The sequence below is a fragment of the Acomys minous genome (genome assembly GCF_964271855.1).
Source record: "Acomys minous genome assembly, chromosome: 15".
NCBI lineage: Eukaryota > Metazoa > Chordata > Mammalia > Rodentia > Muridae > Acomys > Acomys minous.
In genome coordinates, this window is record NC_140497.1 from 13,887,243 (window position 1) to 13,905,630 (window position 18,388).

The 18,388-nt window shown below is 39.1% G+C and overlaps 1 protein-coding gene and 1 long non-coding RNA gene across 5 annotated transcripts in view; both read left to right on the plus strand.

Annotated features, from left to right (window-relative positions):
• Positions 1 to 18,388, plus strand: part of KAT6A (lysine acetyltransferase 6A) — an 83,096-nt gene that overhangs the window by 2,385 nt on the left and 62,323 nt on the right. For all 4 annotated transcript variants that reach the window (XM_084760457.1, XM_084760460.1, XM_084760459.1 and 1 more), the window contains one exon: positions 67 to 979. In XM_084760457.1, coding sequence (XP_084616583.1) covers positions 380 to 979 — 600 coding nt within the window. In that variant the 5' untranslated portion in view covers positions 67 to 379. The remainder of the gene's footprint in view (positions 1 to 66; positions 980 to 18,388) is intronic.
• LOC311585361 lies at positions 5,055 to 17,086 on the plus strand. Its single transcript, XR_014775201.1, has 2 exons — positions 5,055 to 13,907; positions 14,445 to 17,086. It is a non-coding gene; the product is annotated as an uncharacterized lncRNA (long non-coding RNA).

The following is an 18,388-nucleotide window of genomic DNA, read 5'->3' on the forward strand; positions in this document are numbered from 1 at the left end:
CACCTGATAACTTATTTATAGAGTGGCTCTTGATAGAAAAATGACATTATTTTAATTGTTTTTCAGGCTTAAGATCCTCATTTTCTGCTTGAAGCCGGGAGTCAGATGTGTGGAGTACAGGAGCGTATGTGGAATAGAGACCGAAGTGTGGTGCTATTGGGGACCTCGGAGATAGTTCAAAGATACAGTGCTTCTGATTTCTAAAGGGGAAGTAGGTTGTGATTCTATTTTGTGAACAGAGGGAAGATTCAGGCCAGAAATCTTGTATGCTATGGTTAACTGGTTCCCATCCTCCGAGAATCTTGTTTTCCATGGTGTAAGACTTACTCAGCATCAGGATAAGGGATAACGACTCTATGGATATACAGAATCCTTCACCATGGTAAAACTCGCTAACCCGCTGTACACGGAGTGGATTTTGGAGGCCATTAAAAAAGTCAAGAAGCAGAAACAGCGACCTTCCGAGGAAAGAATATGCAACGCAGTGTCTTCATCCCATGGCTTGGATCGTAAAACTGTTCTAGAGCAGTTGGAGTTGAGTGTTAAAGATGGGACAATTTTAAAAGTCTCAAACAAAGGTCTCAATTCCTATAAAGATCCTGATAATCCTGGGCGAATAGCACTCCCTAAACCTCGAAACCATGGAAAATTGGATAATAAGCAAAGTGTGGATTGGAATAAATTACTCAAACGGGCATTTGAGGGTTTGGCAGAATCTAGTGGCTCAACTTTGAAAAGTATTGAACGCTTTTTGAAAAGCCAGAAGGATGTGTCTGCTGCCTATGGAGGCAATGCTGCCTCTGGGTTCCACCAGCAGCTACGATTGGCAATCAAGCGTGCCGTAGGCCATGGCAGACTTCTTAAAGATGGACCTCTCTACCGGCTCAACACTAAGACATCCAATGCTGAAGGGAAAGAGGGTTGTGAGTCGCTTTCTTGTTTACCTCCTGTGTCACTGCTTCCACATGAAAAAGATAAGGTAAGAAACTGCATCAGTGCTCACAGGGCAGAGAGAGGATTCACACTCACATTTCTGAGACGTTACATAGAAGTTGAAGACTTGGGGGGCCTTCCTGTGTCTAGCTGTGAAAACGTAAATTATGTTAATTGTTTTTAGTAGTTTAAAATCTTGAAAGTAGTAAGTTTCAGACTATAGAATGTTGACCTAAGTACAGGAACATATTTAGCTTAGCATGAAAACTTTTGATTGACAGTTCTTTTTTTTAATATTTTAAAAACATGTTTTATTAATTTATTCATATTACATCTCAATTGTTACCCCATCCCTTGTATCCTCCCATTCCTCCCCCCCTGCTTTCCCCTTACTCCCCTCCCCTGTGACTGTGACTGAGGGGGACCTCCTCCCCCTGTGTATGCTCATAGGGTATCAGTACCTTACTGTTGCGACTTGAGGAACTTAGAGATGCTGGGGACTTGACTTTGAAAGAAGTGAGTCACTCGCTCAAACAATTTTTTTTAACTTTTTTCCCCATTTTGTTTCAGGCTGTCATTAGACAGGAATGAGATAGATTCTGTGACCCACAGTAGGAACTAGCAAATCAGTCATTCTTATTTCTGTGTTTTGTGCAGCTTTCTGTCATCTGTTATATTTTGATTTATTTGGTTGGTTTGTTTTTATTTTTGTTTTTGAGAGAGAGGGAAGGGTCTTGGTATAAAAATACAGACTGGTCTTAATCCTTCTTATCATCCTGCCTCGGCCTCCCAAGAAGTGCTGGAGTTCCAGGTGTGCGCCACCACCCCTGCTGTGGTTCTGACATGATGAAATCCTAATGTTACTATTTGTGGCAGCTGTAGTTATGTGGAACAGAAATACAGTATCCTGTATTATAAAAAGTTGTGGAGCGTTAGGTACATAGAGACATGTACCTTACTCTGTTGTGTGCTGTCACTGTTGCTTTATGAAATTGAAAGGATATTATAACAGTAAATTTTGGCCCTTGAGTGGACTATTTGGGGACAGGGAGAATTTTGTGTGTGACTATTCTTTTACATTGATAAGAGTATCTTATATAGGTGTAAGGTACTCTGAATTGTTATTTGGAGAATGAGCTGTTAACTTCGTTGTATACCTTAGTGTATATATCATGGAAGCTACTTCTGGGCAGAGATGTTTGTTGTTTATTTAATATTTGAAATTGCACTATAAGTACAACATTTCTCCCTTCCCTTTACTTCCCTCAAACTCCCCCATATATCCCTCCCCAATTTCCTTCAAATGCATTGCTTCTTATCTCACTAATTGTTATTGCATGCATGCATGCATGCATATATACATACATACGTATTTCTACCCTGTTCCGTCATTGTTACTTGTGCATATGTTCTCAGGGCTGATTATTTGTCACTGGACAACCAGTTGGTGTGTTCTTCCCTGGGGAAGGCTACCTTTCCTCAGTTTTGTGTAGGCTTGAGGTCTTGTGGGCTTTTTTTCTTTCTACTTTGGCCTGTTCATTGATGTTATCCTTGTTCATTTTTGTAGATGAAGTCACTGACTAGAGTCTGCTACTCTGCATTTTGATGGGCTGTGGTTTTCTGTAGTGGTCTCTGGTTGTTACAAAGAGAATTTTCCTTGATGAGGGGTAAAGACTACACTTAACCTATGGTGTAAGGACAAAGCTAATGGATTGTTGCCAGGGATTTAGTAAATCAGTGGTGACAGTTTCTTCTACAGTAGCCATGACTGCACTTGCACTGAGCAGCTAGATTCCAGTACCAGGCATGATTTAGCCCTCTTGTTTGAGCAGGTGTTAAGTCCAATGAAGAGCTGCTAACCATCAAGGTTTGTGTGCCCCTGTTGCACGCTGAAGGTTGTCCTGCAGTGTTGGTCCTTGATGTGCCTCATAGGCATCGTAGGTGGGAGACTGTTAGTCGCTCCCTCCTTTGGAAGCTGACATGGTACCTTGTGATACACAGTCCTCAGGAGGGGCATTCAGGTCAGTTCCAGCTCAGGATCCTTTGGGTTCTTTGTCTGAAGTACATGGTATCTTTTACCTCTGGGAGGCAACCAAGGGCAATAGCAATGGACTATATATTTTGGGACTCTCTTGGATAGCCCTGAGCAACAACTCAAAAGAAGGCTTCTCATGTCTAGTATTGGGTTTTGTTAGATGGTCTTCGGTTGTTAGTGAGGCACCATCAGTCTAGATGAGAAAATTTCATTAAAAATATGTATATTTATACACAGAATATATGTATTATAGGGTTTTCTTTTGTTTCGTTTTGTTTTTTGGTTTGTGTGTGTGTAAATAGTTAATAGTATGATTCTTTGTGGCTCTTACAGACATCCTTACTGTTACTTACCCCCCTTTTCCCTCCTGTATTCATCACCTTCCTCCCTCATCCCTAAAGAGCATATTTCCTTTCTCATTTCCCTTTCAGATCACTGTACACTGCTGTTCCTACCCTCTTCTGCATTTACCTCCTCCCTCCATAAGGAGCCCCCTATATGCTACTTTCACTTGTGTGTGTCTCACCTTCTAGAGTTAGAATAATAGATGCTTGTGGGCTGCATGTAGCGGGGTGCTGAGAGCTGAACTGGGGTCCTATGGAAGAACAAAAGAGCTCTTAATAGCTGAGCTGTCTCTCCATCCTTCATTGTAGTTACCAGCAGCTCATTAAACTACACATTTTTGTTTAAATAACAATTAGAAAGTGAAAGTATTTTTCTTTTGTTTTCTTGTGGGTGTGGGAGGTGAGGGGTAGGGAGATGCTGCTTGCCTTTCTAGATAGCCCAGATTGGGTTTAGCCTTGTAGAAGCCTTCCTGTTTCATCTCTCAGTACTGGAATTAGAGGCGTGTACTACCATATGTGGCACTGGTATATTTCATTGGTGAAATTTTTTTTAATAATTAAAAAAATTATAATAATCACTCCAATTTCCCTCTTCACTTTCCTCCTTCAAACCCCGCCCATGCACCTCCCTTTTAGGCTCTCAAATTTATGGCCTCTTTTTCTTTAGCTGTTGTTACATATAGTTAGCTATATACACATATGTATAAATTTATATGTATTTCTAAATATGTGAATACAACCTGCTCAGTCTGTCTAATGTCACTGTGTGCATACGAACTCAGGCTTCGTATTAAAGAACCTGTTAGGGGGACTGTTCCCTGTAGAAGACCATTTCTCCCTCTCTAGTAGTCTTGAGTTGCGTGCAGTTGTTTGTTGTGGTTGAGGCCCCTCAAGCTTATCCCTTCTATATTAGTATGCTCATTGGTACTTTTGTAGTTCAGGTCTTGTTTAGGCAGCCATGTTGATGAGACTTCATGAGTGTAGCTTCTGACATTTCTAGGAGACACAGTCTCAAAGTAAACTTCTCGTTCCCTTGGTTCTTAAAATCTTCCTTCCTGCTCTTTTGCAATGATCCCCGAGTCTTAGGTGCAAGGTTTGTGTTGTAGATTTATTAGTTGGGGCTGGCCTTTACAACTCTGCCTTTTAATCAGTTGTGGTTTTCGGTAATGGTCCCTGTTGCAAGAAGTTTCTTTGATGAGGTGTGAGAACTGTACTTACTATGGGCAGGAGGATGAGTGTTTAAACTGTAGTTAGGGTCATGTTGCTTTAGTAAAGCAGTTATACGTTTCTCCTCCACGATCTTCACTAGCCCTAGGTGTTGGCCAGAACTAATGCCAGAATTAGTTCTCTCTTGTTGTGCAGGTCTTAAGTGTAACTAGAGAGCTGTTGGTTACTTCCAAGGTGTGCATGCTACAACTGCACCCTTAGGGTTATCATGCCCTGCTGACTGTTGCTGTGGGTCATACGTGTTACAGCTGGGTAGGACTGTTAATTGCTTCCCTTCCTTAGAAGCTTGCATGGTGTCTTCTGATAAGATGAAGGTTCTTCAACAATAGGACATACCTTCCACCTCTGGGAGGTAAGAAAGGACGACAGAAAAGGGCTTTCCGTTTTGGGAGACTCTTGGACAGCCCTGACCAGCAGCTCAAATGAGGGCTTCTCATGTCTCATGTTAGAATTTTTGTCTATAGCTCGTGGGAGTATTGTCAGCCCACATGGGATGACTTCATTTAAACTATATATATATATATGTATGTATGTATACACATGCTTAGATGTTATTATATGTAATTTTAGCTAGGTCATAAGTAATATGCTTATGATTTTTCAGGCAATCCTTACTATTCTTTTAGCTACTTCCTCTTTCCTCTGTATTTCCCTTTCCCTTCTTAGTGTCTTCCCCACCCTCATTTTTCCTGGTCAGATCGCTTGTGCCCTGCTATTCCTCCTTCTATTGCTCTTCCCTGCCCCATAGTCCCTTTATATTTTCCTGGTTTCTGCATTTACTCCAGGTTATATACTCATTGAAAAACTTAGAACGAACCACAGATAGAAAATGTGACGTTCGTTTTTCTAGGTCTGGATTACCTCTCTCAATATGATCTTATTCATTTACCAAGGGTCCAATATAGTGCATTTTATTTTAAAAATTTTAATTATTTGTGTGTTTGTGTATGTGTGTATGTGCATGTACCTGAGAAGGCCAGAAGAGGGCATTCGAGCCTTGGAGCTGGAGTTAGCAGACTCCTGTGAGCAGCCTCATGTGGGCACTGGGGACCACTCCAGGCCTCTGAAAGAACAGCTTTAACCACAAAACCGTCTCCAGCTTCCTTAAATTAAATATATATATCTGTCTGTCTGTCTGTCTCTCTCTCTCTCTCTCTCTGTGTGTATGTTATGTTTGTATGTATGTATATACATTTATTTAGTTTTAAAGAGAAGATCTCACATATCCCAGACCGACTTTGAATCTCTTATGTAGCCTTGAGTTTCTTAGGTTTCTGCATCCACCTTCCAAGCACTGAGATTACAGGCATATGCCACCAATGGCAGTTGATCTGTGGTTGACCCCAGAGTTTTATATATGTTAGCACTCTACAAATTAAGCTACATTCCCACCCTCATGAGTGAAAGTTTTAGAGATCTGTTTCAGAGTTCAATTTGCCCTGTGATCTTTGAGCTGGAAGCATATACTTTTACAGATTGAGGCTCTGTAATTTTTATCTATATCTATCTATATATCTCCCCCCAGAGAGGGTTTCTCTGTGTAGCCCTGGCTGTCCTGGAACTCTGTCTGTAGACCAGGCTGGCCTCAAACTCAGAGATCCACCTGCCTCTGCCTCCTGAGTGTCAGGACTAAAGGCCTAAAGAAGTGCACCAACACTGCCCAGGGAGGGGATGTAATTTTAACAATCAAAAAAAAAAAAAACCCCTCCAATTCTGAAACTTTTGAACATTAAGTGAATGCTCTTACTCAGCATAATGGCTCAAGTGGGGATTTTAGATTAGGGTGTTCAGCTGCTGGTGTCTATGCAAATTTTCAAAAATTGAGGAACTCTGGAATCTGAAATATTTCAGTTTCTAAGCATTGCAGAATTGCTTTTATATTGACAACTTGTCATCATGAATTGATGCAGAATCATGTTCATAAAATAGTTCTCTATCATTGGGTGTATGTTAAAGTGGACCAGTGCATAAAACTCTGTTTTATAGTTTTTCTTTCTTTCATTTGAACTGTTTATTGGTCACATGAAGCTAAGTAAAATATGATTGGATTATTATAATTACTATCAAATTATCCAGTGCTGTGAATAGGTTATTGTTTGTTCTTGTTAGAATGCCTGGGTACTTGCAGTTATAATAATTCTTGCTTGAAGTAAGTGTGTGTGTGTGTGTGTGTGTGTGTGTGTGTGTGTGTGTGTCTGGAATTGAATGCAGGAGGTCTTAAACAGTAGCTGTAAGCATGAGCTGTCACAGCTACATACAGTATATTTTAATGTAAAATATATCAGCCTTACATAAAGTGTCAGTTGTGTATATTCTTTAAAAAGCAGCCAGTTGATAATATAGCTGAGGACAAATTCTAATACTAGAATTCTGAGGTTTGACTTTTGGAAAGAGCCCGAGAATCACTGTGCAATGTCTTGCAGCTGAACTGAAGACCTTTCCTTCAGCCTTCCTTTAAGGACATTTCATTCTGTAGAAACCTGCGCTTTGCTTTGATTAGAAATATCTCTCCATTACTACATAGCTCCAATATGTAGTGTTACAGACTGAAATTACTGTATTTGGAAGTATATATTTAGGGATTGTATTTCTCTTGAGTAGAATTCCATGTGCACTGATCAGTAGAGTATACTTTGAATTTTCATTTATTCTCAGCTGTTTTTGTAATATCTATGAAATTAGAAATGATGAGACGTTCTATATTTTACATGATTTTTGTTTCATACACTATTTCCAATAGTTTATTTCCTGAATGACTTTCCCAAAGATGTGAAGAGCTTGCTCTCAGAATTATAATATAGTGAACTCTAAGGTAAGAAATGATTCTTTCTCTGAAGAGATTGTATCTCTTCTTTCATTATATCTTAATGGCTTTCCTTTCTCTTTTTGAAACTGCCTAGTCAGTTTCTGTGAAGAAAGGGGTTGGTTTGCTGTTTTGAACCTCTGTATTCTTTTTTTTTTTTAATTATTTTTTGTTTTTAAAATTTTAATTAATTTATTCAGATTACAACTCAGTTATTATCCCATCACTTGTATCTTCCCGTTTCTCCCTCCCTCCCGCTTTCACCCTAGTCCCCTCCCCTAGGTCTATGACCAAGGGGAACCTCCTCCCCCTCTATATGGTCATAGGCTACCAAGTCTCATCTTGGTAGCCTGCTTATTCTTTCTTTGAATGCCACCAGGCCTCCCCACCAAGGGGAGGTGGTCAGATATGGGGCACCAGAGTTCATGTCAGAGTCAGTCCCTGCTCTCCACATAACTGTGGAGAATGTCCTGTCCATTGGCTAGACCAGAATAAGGATTCGATGTTTACTACTTGTATTGTCCTTGGTTAGTGCAATAGTTGGAGCAGACCCCATGGGCCCCCATCTATCTGTCACACAATGTTCTTCTTGTAGGTTTCTAGGACCTTCTGCATCCTTCTATTTCCCCATCTCCTATAGTTCTCTTACCTAGAGTCTCAGTAGGATGTCCTCACATCTATCCCTATCTCCTGATAAGTGAAGACTTTCGTGGGACATGCCTTTTGGGCTAGTGCCCAATTATAAGTGAGTATATACCATGTGAGTCTTTCTGCTTCTGGGTTAACTCACTCAGTATGATCATTTCTAATCCCATCCATTTGTCCACAAATTTCGGGGTTTCCTTATTTTTAATAGCTGAGTAGTATTCCATGGTGTAAATGTACCATAGTTTACCCATTCTTCTACTGAGGGACATTTAGGCTGTTTCCAGGTTCTGGCTATTATGAATAAGGCTGCTATGAACATGGTTGAGCATATGTCCTTGTTGTGTGGTGGGGCATTTTCTGGGTATATTCCAAGGAGTGGAATAGCTGGGTCTTGAGGAAGCCCTATTCCCAGTTTTCTGAGAATGCGCCAGATAGATTTCCAAAGTGGTTGTACAAGTCTGCATTCCTACCTGCAATGAAGGAGTGTTCCTCTTTCTCCACATGAACCTCTGTATTCTAAACACATAGATATATGCGTCTCCAGAGTGTATTTGGTAGTGTTAGAAAAAGGAAGGTGTAGGCCAGAAGTGATTTCACTTGTAGTTGCCAATTAATTCAAATAGTTACTGAACACCTACCTGTTGGAGGCTGCACATAATACTTGAAAGTGAAAGGGTGGGCCTTCTGGAATGCCAATGTATCTATTGACCTGGTCAGCTGTGGAGTATTATCAGCTGTGGAGTATTATATTACATATAGTTTATGTTCTATGCTACTATTCCTTTTAAAAAATATGTATTTATTTTTATTTTATGTTGTATGAGTGTTCTGCCCTCATGCATATTTGTGTGCTATGTGAATACAGTTCCCACCGAGGCCAGAAGAGGGTGTCAGGTCTCTCAGAACTGGAGTTACAGACAGCTGTGAGTTGCAGAGTGGGTTTTAGGAGTCTTTTGGAAGAGCAACTAGTGCTCTTAACCGTTGAGTCATCTTTCCAGCTGTGGTGGAACTAGTTTTTTTGTGATAATTGTCCAAATCATTAGAACGTTTTTCTGTGGGTATTTTTGAGCAGAATTGAAATATTTTTGCTGGAAAAGAAGAGAGTTTCAATTAAGCTTGAGTTTTTTACCCAGCTACGTAAATAACCTGGACCAGAAAGAGTAAGTGATCAATTGCCTGCTTCCTTCAGTTACTTGCTTCTCAGTACAGTAGTTAATTAGGATAGCCCAGATTATCTAATTTTACTGGAATTTGTATTCTGAGTTTGTAGCACTAGTGAGGTTTTTGACAGCAACTTTTTTTTTTAGATTTGTTTTGAAAAATGTGTGTGTTTGTGTTTGTGTGTGTTTGTGTTTGTGTGTGTGTGTGCATATTTGTGTACAGATGCTCACAGAGGCCAGAGAGGTCATATTCCATTGTGAGCAGCCCTGTGTGTTGTGCTGGGAATTGAAACCAGACCCTTTAGTAAGTGCTCTACACTGATAAACCATCTCTCCAGCTTATAGCTTATATTTTATGATAGAGATACTGACAAAAATGGGCTGTGTTAAAAAATATAAATAGATAAATAAATGAATGAATGAATAAATAAAGTGGGATATGATTTCAAGTTACTAAGCAGGAAGAGTGATATAGTTTTAGCTGTTTGGAAATAGCCATTATAGTAAAGCTGTTTTATAGTTTGTCTAATTAGAATAGTGATGCTATTAAGAATAATTTGTAATGGGTAAATAATTATCCTGTACTTTATTAGAATACAGTGAATAGTTGTCTTTCTTAGCAGAGCTATTGTTCATTTAAAAAAAGCAAAACCAAAATCTTCTAGGTGCGACTAGAACTGAAAACAAAGCTGAGGGCATGATGACATAGAGGGTAGAGATTTTGCAGGACTGGGTTTGACTCATTGGTAGAAGGCTTGCCTAGCATATATAGCACCCTCTGCTTGATCCCCAGAACTGCCAAAAATAGGAGATTTTTGTCATGTTATCAAATTGCAACTGTATTAGTCTCAATTTTTAAAATAATGCATGGTATTTATTACACACATGACACAATGTTTATATTGTACATTTCCTACATCATTTTTTACTATTGTGGTGACTATTAAGTCAATGGTAGATTAGTTGTAAAGACATGTAGGAGTTGGCTTTTCCTGTAAATGTGTTTATATTTGTGTGTCTGTTGGTGGGTGGAGGAGGGGCCCGCAGAAGTGCCTTGAGACCCAGGCTAGCTTGGGTTGTACATAGCCAGAGCTTATCTCAAAATAAATAAATAAATAAAAAGGGTCTCACTTAGCACTCATTTAGTGCTAAATATCCAGGAGAAGCTTGAGAAATTCATTAATATTACTAGTGAATCCTACAGGAAAGGCAGCAGACAACTAATTGGGGAGTGGAAAAAAAAGTGTTTGCGTAAGATTTTAATATCTGTAATGAAGATAGCTTATTTCTGTGCCTTTCCAGTTTGGTAAAAGTGGGCAGATTATATGTTTCTAGAAAGCAGAATTATAAGACCTATTTCATGGACCAAATATTTCTCCAGTAAGTCGTGAACTGCATTTGACCTAGAGAGCTGGTGGTTTGTGGTTTTTAATTTACTAGACAGGTTCAGTGTTTTCTTAATCTTTGCCTACAGTGAAGTATTTAACTTCAGAGTTTATAATAAACAACTTAAAACATAATATAGATGCTTTGAATGTGATGGTGTATTTTGGTATTTCCAAGTCTCATTATTTAGGGAATCTTTAAATATCTGATTATTAGTGTTTATATTCTCTTTCAACATTTTCTTGTTTACTATTGTTTTCTTATTTTCTTGAGAAAAGATTTCAGTGTGGCTCAGTTGGCTTTGAACTTGCAATAATCCTCCAGCCTCAGCCTCTTGCGAGATAGAATTACCTAGATGAACATCCCTGTTCTTTCTTTCTTTGGTATTTCTAGACAGGGTCTTTCTATGTAGCCCTGGCTGTCCTGGAACTTACTGTGTAGATCAGGCCGACCCTTGAACCTGCCTCTGCCTCCTAAGTGCTGGGATCAGAGGCATGTGCCACCATGTCCATTGAAATCTCTGTTCTTCCTAAAGTAGTAGGTCTTGACATTGTCTTTAGAAACATCTGAGGAGCTTTGAAAAAATAACCAGGAAAACAAATTAGACCCCAGTAGAGATGGGAGAGCCCTGGTTTTGGTGGGTGTGTCTCTGTGTGTATCTATGGTTCAGTGGAAGTTCAGTACCACACTGCCCTAATAGTTAGACCAGGATCTCTGCGGTGGGAACCACTTGAGGGATGTAGAGGATAAAAGAAGGTTTACTTTAGTAATTAATAGGTGAGATAACATACTTTACATTCTCCTGTGAAGATGTTTTGGACACAGGACTATGTACTCCTGCAAATTAAGTTCCTTTTATTCTCCAACTACCATTTCCTAACTATCCCATTTCTCCTTATTCCAACCACACTTGCTATTTAATTCACCTTCGTGATTCTGATTGCAATGTACTAACCTAATACTAACCAAATGTAACTTTACAAATTGTGTGTGTGTGTGTGTGTGTGTGTGTGTGTGTGTGTGTGTGTTTGTGTATAAAAAGCAAAGTTTAACTTGTGGGAATCAGTTTGGTTCTCTCTTTGTACCATGTAGGTACTAAGTTGCCATGCTTGGCTGCACGCACCCTTACTATACTGTGCCATCTCATTGCTCTTTAAATGCTGTTCTTCTAATTGCAGGGTTTATGAATTGTCTTCCATTATTCCCTGTATTCTTGCATCCTGTTTGAAAATCCTTAGCTTAAAAAGTTAAGGCAAACATTTTCCTCGCCTGCTCTTCTGCAGGACTGATTTTCACTGTAGAGAAGATCATCCAACCATGTGATAGTGTTCTTACTCACAGATCTGTGATTCCTAATCTCAGTTTTGCCTTCTGTTCAGGATTTGTTGCTATACACTCTGTTTGTACTACAGTAATTCAGTATCTCCTTTAGTCTCTTTGACTTTTTCGTTCTGACACATACTCCCATATTCTCTTTGATAGATAGAATAGAATCTGTCCATCCACATAAGCTCATTCCTCTGGAACCACAGTTACAGACCATTGTGAGTCACCGTGTTGATGCTTGCATTTAAGCTCTGGTGTTCTGGGAGAGTGCCAGTGCTCTTAACTGCCTAGCCATTTTTCCAGCCCGTCTTGTTACTTTGAGTTTTAAGCTTTTGTTTAAAAAAAAAAAAAAAAAGCTGTGTTCACTCCAGATCTGCTGCAATCTGGCTTTTGCCCTTACAGTATTTTTTTCTTTTAAACTTTTTTGGACATAGGATGTTGTTAGCTAGCCTACACTGGTTTTGAACTATCAATCTTGATTCTGTGTCTTGAGTACTGGGTTTACAGTTTTGTGTGACCACTCCTGGTTTTAAATTGCCCTTGTTAGCAATTTTCAGGCTTATTTTACCTGACCTCCCAGCAGCCTTTTGTACTTGTTGACTGTTGTTTTCTCCCTCTACATCTCGGATAATTCTTTCTTAGCATTTTTCTCTCCTCTTGTCTTCCTGGTAATGACATACCAGTTTCCTGGCATTTTGTCTTGTGTTATGTATCTTACTTGTTATCCCTATGGTTCTGTTATTGTTTACACTTCCTGAGTTATCTCTAGACCTCTCTTCTGGACTCTGGACTTGTTTAATTCACTGGGCAACTTTTGTCTTTATTATTTCTAACAAGTAATGGCACAGATGGGGTTTGTTACTTTCTTTCAAGTTGTTCTCCTAATTTGTTACTATAGTAAGAACCATTCCTATTGCCTAATGCTTAAAATGTGAATTTCCATTTTATTTTTTACACTTCATTTGTTGTCTTTTAGATTTAGTTCTAAGCTGCCCCTACTCTTTTCATACCTTTGAATTCTGTTAATTAACTTCATCTCTGTTCTAGCCTGCTGTTCCTCAGCAGTTCTCTTATGCTTTAGTTTCCTCATTTGTTTTCTTGCTTCCAATATAATCCTCTCTTTCCAGTTAACACAGTTGCCCAAAATACCTTTTATCTGGAAGGATTAAGACCCTAGGTTAAATCCCAGCACGTGTGGGTTAGCATTCCATACTAGTGCTACTTGTTTTAAGACCTTAGGTAATTGACTTAATATTTCTGTACCACATTTCCCCCTATAAAGTGGAGATGAGCAGAGTGTTTATTTCCTAGGGAAGTGATGAAGATTTGTGTTAATATGCATCAGTTAATGGAACTTTGTGTAGTGACAGAAGTACTGTGGAGTTATGATTGTCTTCTCTAGTAGCCCTGTCCACAGTGAGCTAATGATTTCTGAAAACATGACTAATTGGCCGAGGAACTGAAGGGTTAATTTTAGCTGTAATTCGGTTGAAATAGCCATACAAATAGTTACTGTATTTGACAGTACAGAGCATATAAAATCCTCAGAATAGTAAAAAGATGCTCTATAAATGGTTACTAGTATTGCCACTTTTTAAAACTAAAACCGTCTCTCTGCTTAAGCTCTTTCTGTGCTATAGCATAAACAACTTGTGACCCTGCCACTTGAGTTGCTCTGTATCCCTACTTACACGAGAACGTATGCCATTGTGCGCACGCGTGTCCTTGGTGAGTGCTGGGAACAGAACCCAGAGGCTTGGCAAGAACAGTAAGTGCTCTTAAACAGTTGAATCATCTCTCAAGCCCTCTAGGTCTCAGTTTTGAAGTCACCACCCTCCCTAACAAACATTGTGCTTTACATGCTTTTTATTTTTGTTTGAGACAGTGTCTCACTGTGTATCCCTGGCTGGCCTTGAACTCACAGAGATCTGCCTTTCTATGCTTTCCAAATGCTGGAATTAAAAGCACACACCACCAAATAGGCTTAGCATGCTTTCTATTTTAAAAATTTAGTTTAGTTTTATGTGTATGGATGAATGCTTTAAGTGCATGTAAATGGTTCTCACAGAAGCCAGAAGAGGGTGTTAGATCTCCCAGGATTGGATTTACAGATATTGTAAGCCACCATGTGGGTGCTTGGAATAAAACCTCAGTCTTCTGGAAGATCAGCCAGTACACTCTACTGCTGTGCATCTCTCTAGCCTCATGCTTTGAGCTTTTAAAGAAGCTTTATATACAATACTATGCTTTATTCGGTTCAAAGTGAAGGTAACTTCCAAAATAGGATACAGTTACTTTGTTTTTTGTTTTTGTTTTTTGAGACACTCACAGAGGTCTGCCTGCCTCCCAAGTGCTGGGATTAAAGGCATGTGCCACCATTCCTGGTCTACAGTTACTTATTTTTAAAAAGCAAGAAAAAATAAAGATTAATTTTATTGGAAAATTGATTCAACAGAGGAGGAACAGTGAGACGAAGGTGAACACTCTTTTCTCATTATATAAAAATAGACCAGGGCTGGAGAGATGGCTCAGTGGTAAAGAGTGCTGCCTGCTCTTCCAGAGGTCCTGAGTTCAATTCCTAGCAACCACATGGTGGTTCATAGCCATCTATAGTGGGATCTGGTGCCCTTTTCTGCAGATAAAGCACTCATATACAGTAAGTAAGTAAGTAAGTGAATAAATAAATAAATCTTAAAAAAATAGACCGAAGATTTTAATAAACATTTGTAAATTTAGAACACAAGAAAATGTGTCATTTAAAGACAACAAGCATTCCCACCACAGTTGTGACTTTGGTAGCTCCACCCCCTTTTCATTTGTTGCTGACTTCCTAGGATTCATTGTTCTCACCCTGCACTGTAAAAGATACAACACAAGGGTGAGAGGGTTGGGATGTGTGTGAAAACAACTGTAGTTACATACATGTGTGAAACGGTCAAATAACAGACCTTTTTAAGGGTAAGAAGTAACAAATGGCTGGTTGATAGAGAAAATTCTAGTGTCTTGTTGGTAGACATGTAAATTAGGACAGCCACTATGGAAAATAATATGGAGGCACCTCAAGAAATTAAAAGTGTAAGTATCACATGACTCAACAATCTTCTCCCCCCCCCCCCTCAACCCCCCAACCCCCCGGATATATGACCAAAGCTGACGATATTGATACTCACACATTGAGTAAGCATCACACTTGATAACCAACATACAGAAATAATATGCCTATTGGTAGATTGATGGGTAAAATGAAATACACTTGCATTTCATTATTATACCTTGACACAAAACAACAAAAATCATACCATTTACCATAATATGGATAAGATTGTAGTATATTACATTAAGTAACAAGGCCAAGCAGTAAATAAATAAAATATGGCAAATGTGCATATTTTAAAAAACAGCAACAGAAGGAATTGAATACCAGAGATAAAAAATACAGTTTTTATGTAGTGCTCTGAAATGAGATGTAAGCTAATGCTCAAAATCATAGTTATGTAGAATAAACAGATCTAAGAATTTGACATACATTAGGACGACTGTAGTTAATAGTAACATCTATTAAGATCTGTGAGTTGTTCTGAAAAGAAGTGCATTTAAGGAATTATTGATACACCGGATGTAAAGTCAAGAAATGGTGGATATGCTTAATTGCCTGTATCATTTTATATTCTACATACATGACATACATATATGTATAATCAGCCATTTCAATATGTGTATTTGTCAAAATGTATGGTATAGCTTAAATCTATGTAATAAAAATGGGGAAAATAGAAAAAAATCTTAGTTTCAGGACAGTTAGCATAGACATGTCAAGACAGATTAAATAATAAAACCATTTTTATTGCCAAGCAAAAGAAATGTTTTATATGGTTGCTTTGTGGTCACTATTGAGTCAGGTACTATGTGGATAAAAAGGAAACAAACAGTGTATTGGTTAATGTGTTAGGCAAGTACCTGCTATACTTTGTTGTTAAATTCGTGTTCTTGGGTGTTGTGAACTTTTTTTTTTTTTTTTTTTTTTTTTTTTCCTGAGACAGGGTTTCTCTGTATAGTCCTGGCTGTCTTGAACTTGCTTTGTAGGCCAGGCTGGCCTTGAACTCACAGAGATCTGCCTACTTCTGCCTCTACCTCCCTGAGTGGTGGCACGTGTTCGGAACTTTTTATACTAATTTTCCAGTAGAAAATTTTATTCTTGTGTGTTACATAATTTATTTGGCTTTATTTATTTATTTTAGGCTAATATATAATTTTATTATTTTTATTTTTTAATTATGATGATGATGATGATTTTTTTGAGACAGGGTTTCTCTGTGTAGCTTTGGCTGTCCTGGAGTTGCTTTGTAGACCAGGCTGGCCTTGAACTCACAGAGACCCGCTTGCCTCTGCCTCCTGAGTGCTGGGATTACATGCATGCATCACCACACCTGGCTAATATATAATTTTAAATTTTCTATGTTTGTTTTGTTTGAGGCAAGGTCTAACTTCACACTGTAGCTGAGGTGACCTGGGACTCCTGATCTTTTGCCTCTGCATCCCAAGTGCTGGGCTTAAAGTGGTGTGCCGCCACAATGGATTTTCATTTCTTAACTTTCAAAGAAGACTGATACAAATAACAGTTTGTTTCTGGTGCCATCAGCCAAGCAGAACAAACCTATAGGAGAAGGAAAAGGGAAATAACACCTTTTCCATAAACTTCATGGTTCTGTTTTTTAAGTATTTCAGATTATAAAAAAGTTTATTTCACTCATTTATACTCCACAAGCTTAGTACTTTTCTAGCCACATCACACTGTCTCTGTAGAAAGACTAAAAGCTCATAAAATAAACAGATATTGAAAAAATCTTGACTATTCTTTTTGCATTTGTTACATTTGTTTAACCATTTATGAAATCACAGGTGCTATAATTGGTGTATACAACTCTTTTAAGATATTCAGAAATGTTTTCACATTGCCACTGCCGGGTTTGAATTTCAAATGATAGAAATTAGGTTGACAGGATAAATTGCTTACTGCAGAAGCATGGGGACCTGACTACAGATTTCAAGCATCCATGTTTTAAAAAGCCAGGCCCCATATATATTTTATAAACCCCAGCATTGGGTGTGGTGAGGTAGAGACAGGAGAGGCCATGGAGCTCATTGGCTAGTCTGTCTTGCCAAATCTATGTTCAGTGAAAGATTGTCTCTGAAATCAAATGAATGAGCGAGGGAGAGAGGGAGGGGGAAGGGAGGGAGCGAGTGAATTAATGTAGAAAGCAGTAGGGGAAGGTACCCAACAGTGGCTTCTAGTCTTCACATGCATGTATGCACCACGTCTACATCAGCTCATACGTGCACACCACACACATACAAAACAGCAAGCAATTATTATCCTGAATGCAGAGAGGACAGGGGCCAGGGTCACTCACGCTAGCAGGTGGAAAAGACAGGGTGACCAAACTACCAGGTAAGCAGGCAGGTAAGCTTCAATAGCAGCCATCTCAAAGAGGCCGTCTTGCTGCTTAGACTTTACAATGTCTATTTTTTTCAGAGATGTAAATGCCTTTTTATAAAAGGACAGCTTTTCAGAACCACTCCAGTGCCTGCAGTTTCTCAAAATAACAAACTCAGAATATGCCAAAGAAGTCTATTTTGGGTGGCACATGCTGGTGTCCTACAGTCATATTTTTGGGTGGTATATCCTGAGCCCCAGCAGTCTCTGCTGCAGTACCAAAGGGAAGGTGACATTGAGTTCTGATCAGCAAAAAATACGAAGTAATTTATGAGGTCAGTTATTTCCTTGGTTGGTTTAGGCCTTCATCTTTTCCTTCATAGGTTGTATAATTATCTTTCAAGATAGATTCCTTTCAGCCGGGGGTAGTGGCACACGCCTTTAATCCTAGCACTTGGGAGGCAGAGGCAGGTGGATCACTGTGAGTTTGAGGCCAGCCTGCTCTACAAAGTGAGTCCAGGACAGCCAAGGCTACACAGAGAGACCCTGTCATGAAAAACAAAACAAAAACAACAAAAAGAAAACCCCAAACAAACAAGATAGGTTCCTTTCATCAGTAAGTTGTAGTGACAAGAAGACCTTGTCCGTGTGGAGCTCTGTGATGGTGCTGACCCTTGCGCTATGTCGTAGTGTGCTCCTTGAAGGATTTTACCCTCCACTGGGTGCACTCGGTCTAGGTCCTTGAGCCTTCTGGTGTAGTGTAGTTATTGAAGGCATCACACTCTGTGACATTCTCTCTTGTCTCCTTATTCCTCCCTCCCTCCCCCACCCCTCCCTGCCTTCCTCCCTCCCCCCCTCCTCTCTCATCCCTGACCTCAGTACAAATGAAAACAGCCACTACAGTCAGTTGTTAGCTTTTTGTATTATCAGGTTCTACATCTGCAGATTTAGTCAGGTGCAGAGTAAAATGAGAATATTGAGTCCAAAATAAGTGTAGACTTTCTTCTTGTCATTCCTTAAGCAATACAGTATAGATATTTACATAGCATTTGTTTTTGGTATTATAAATCATTAAGAGATGACTTAAAATAT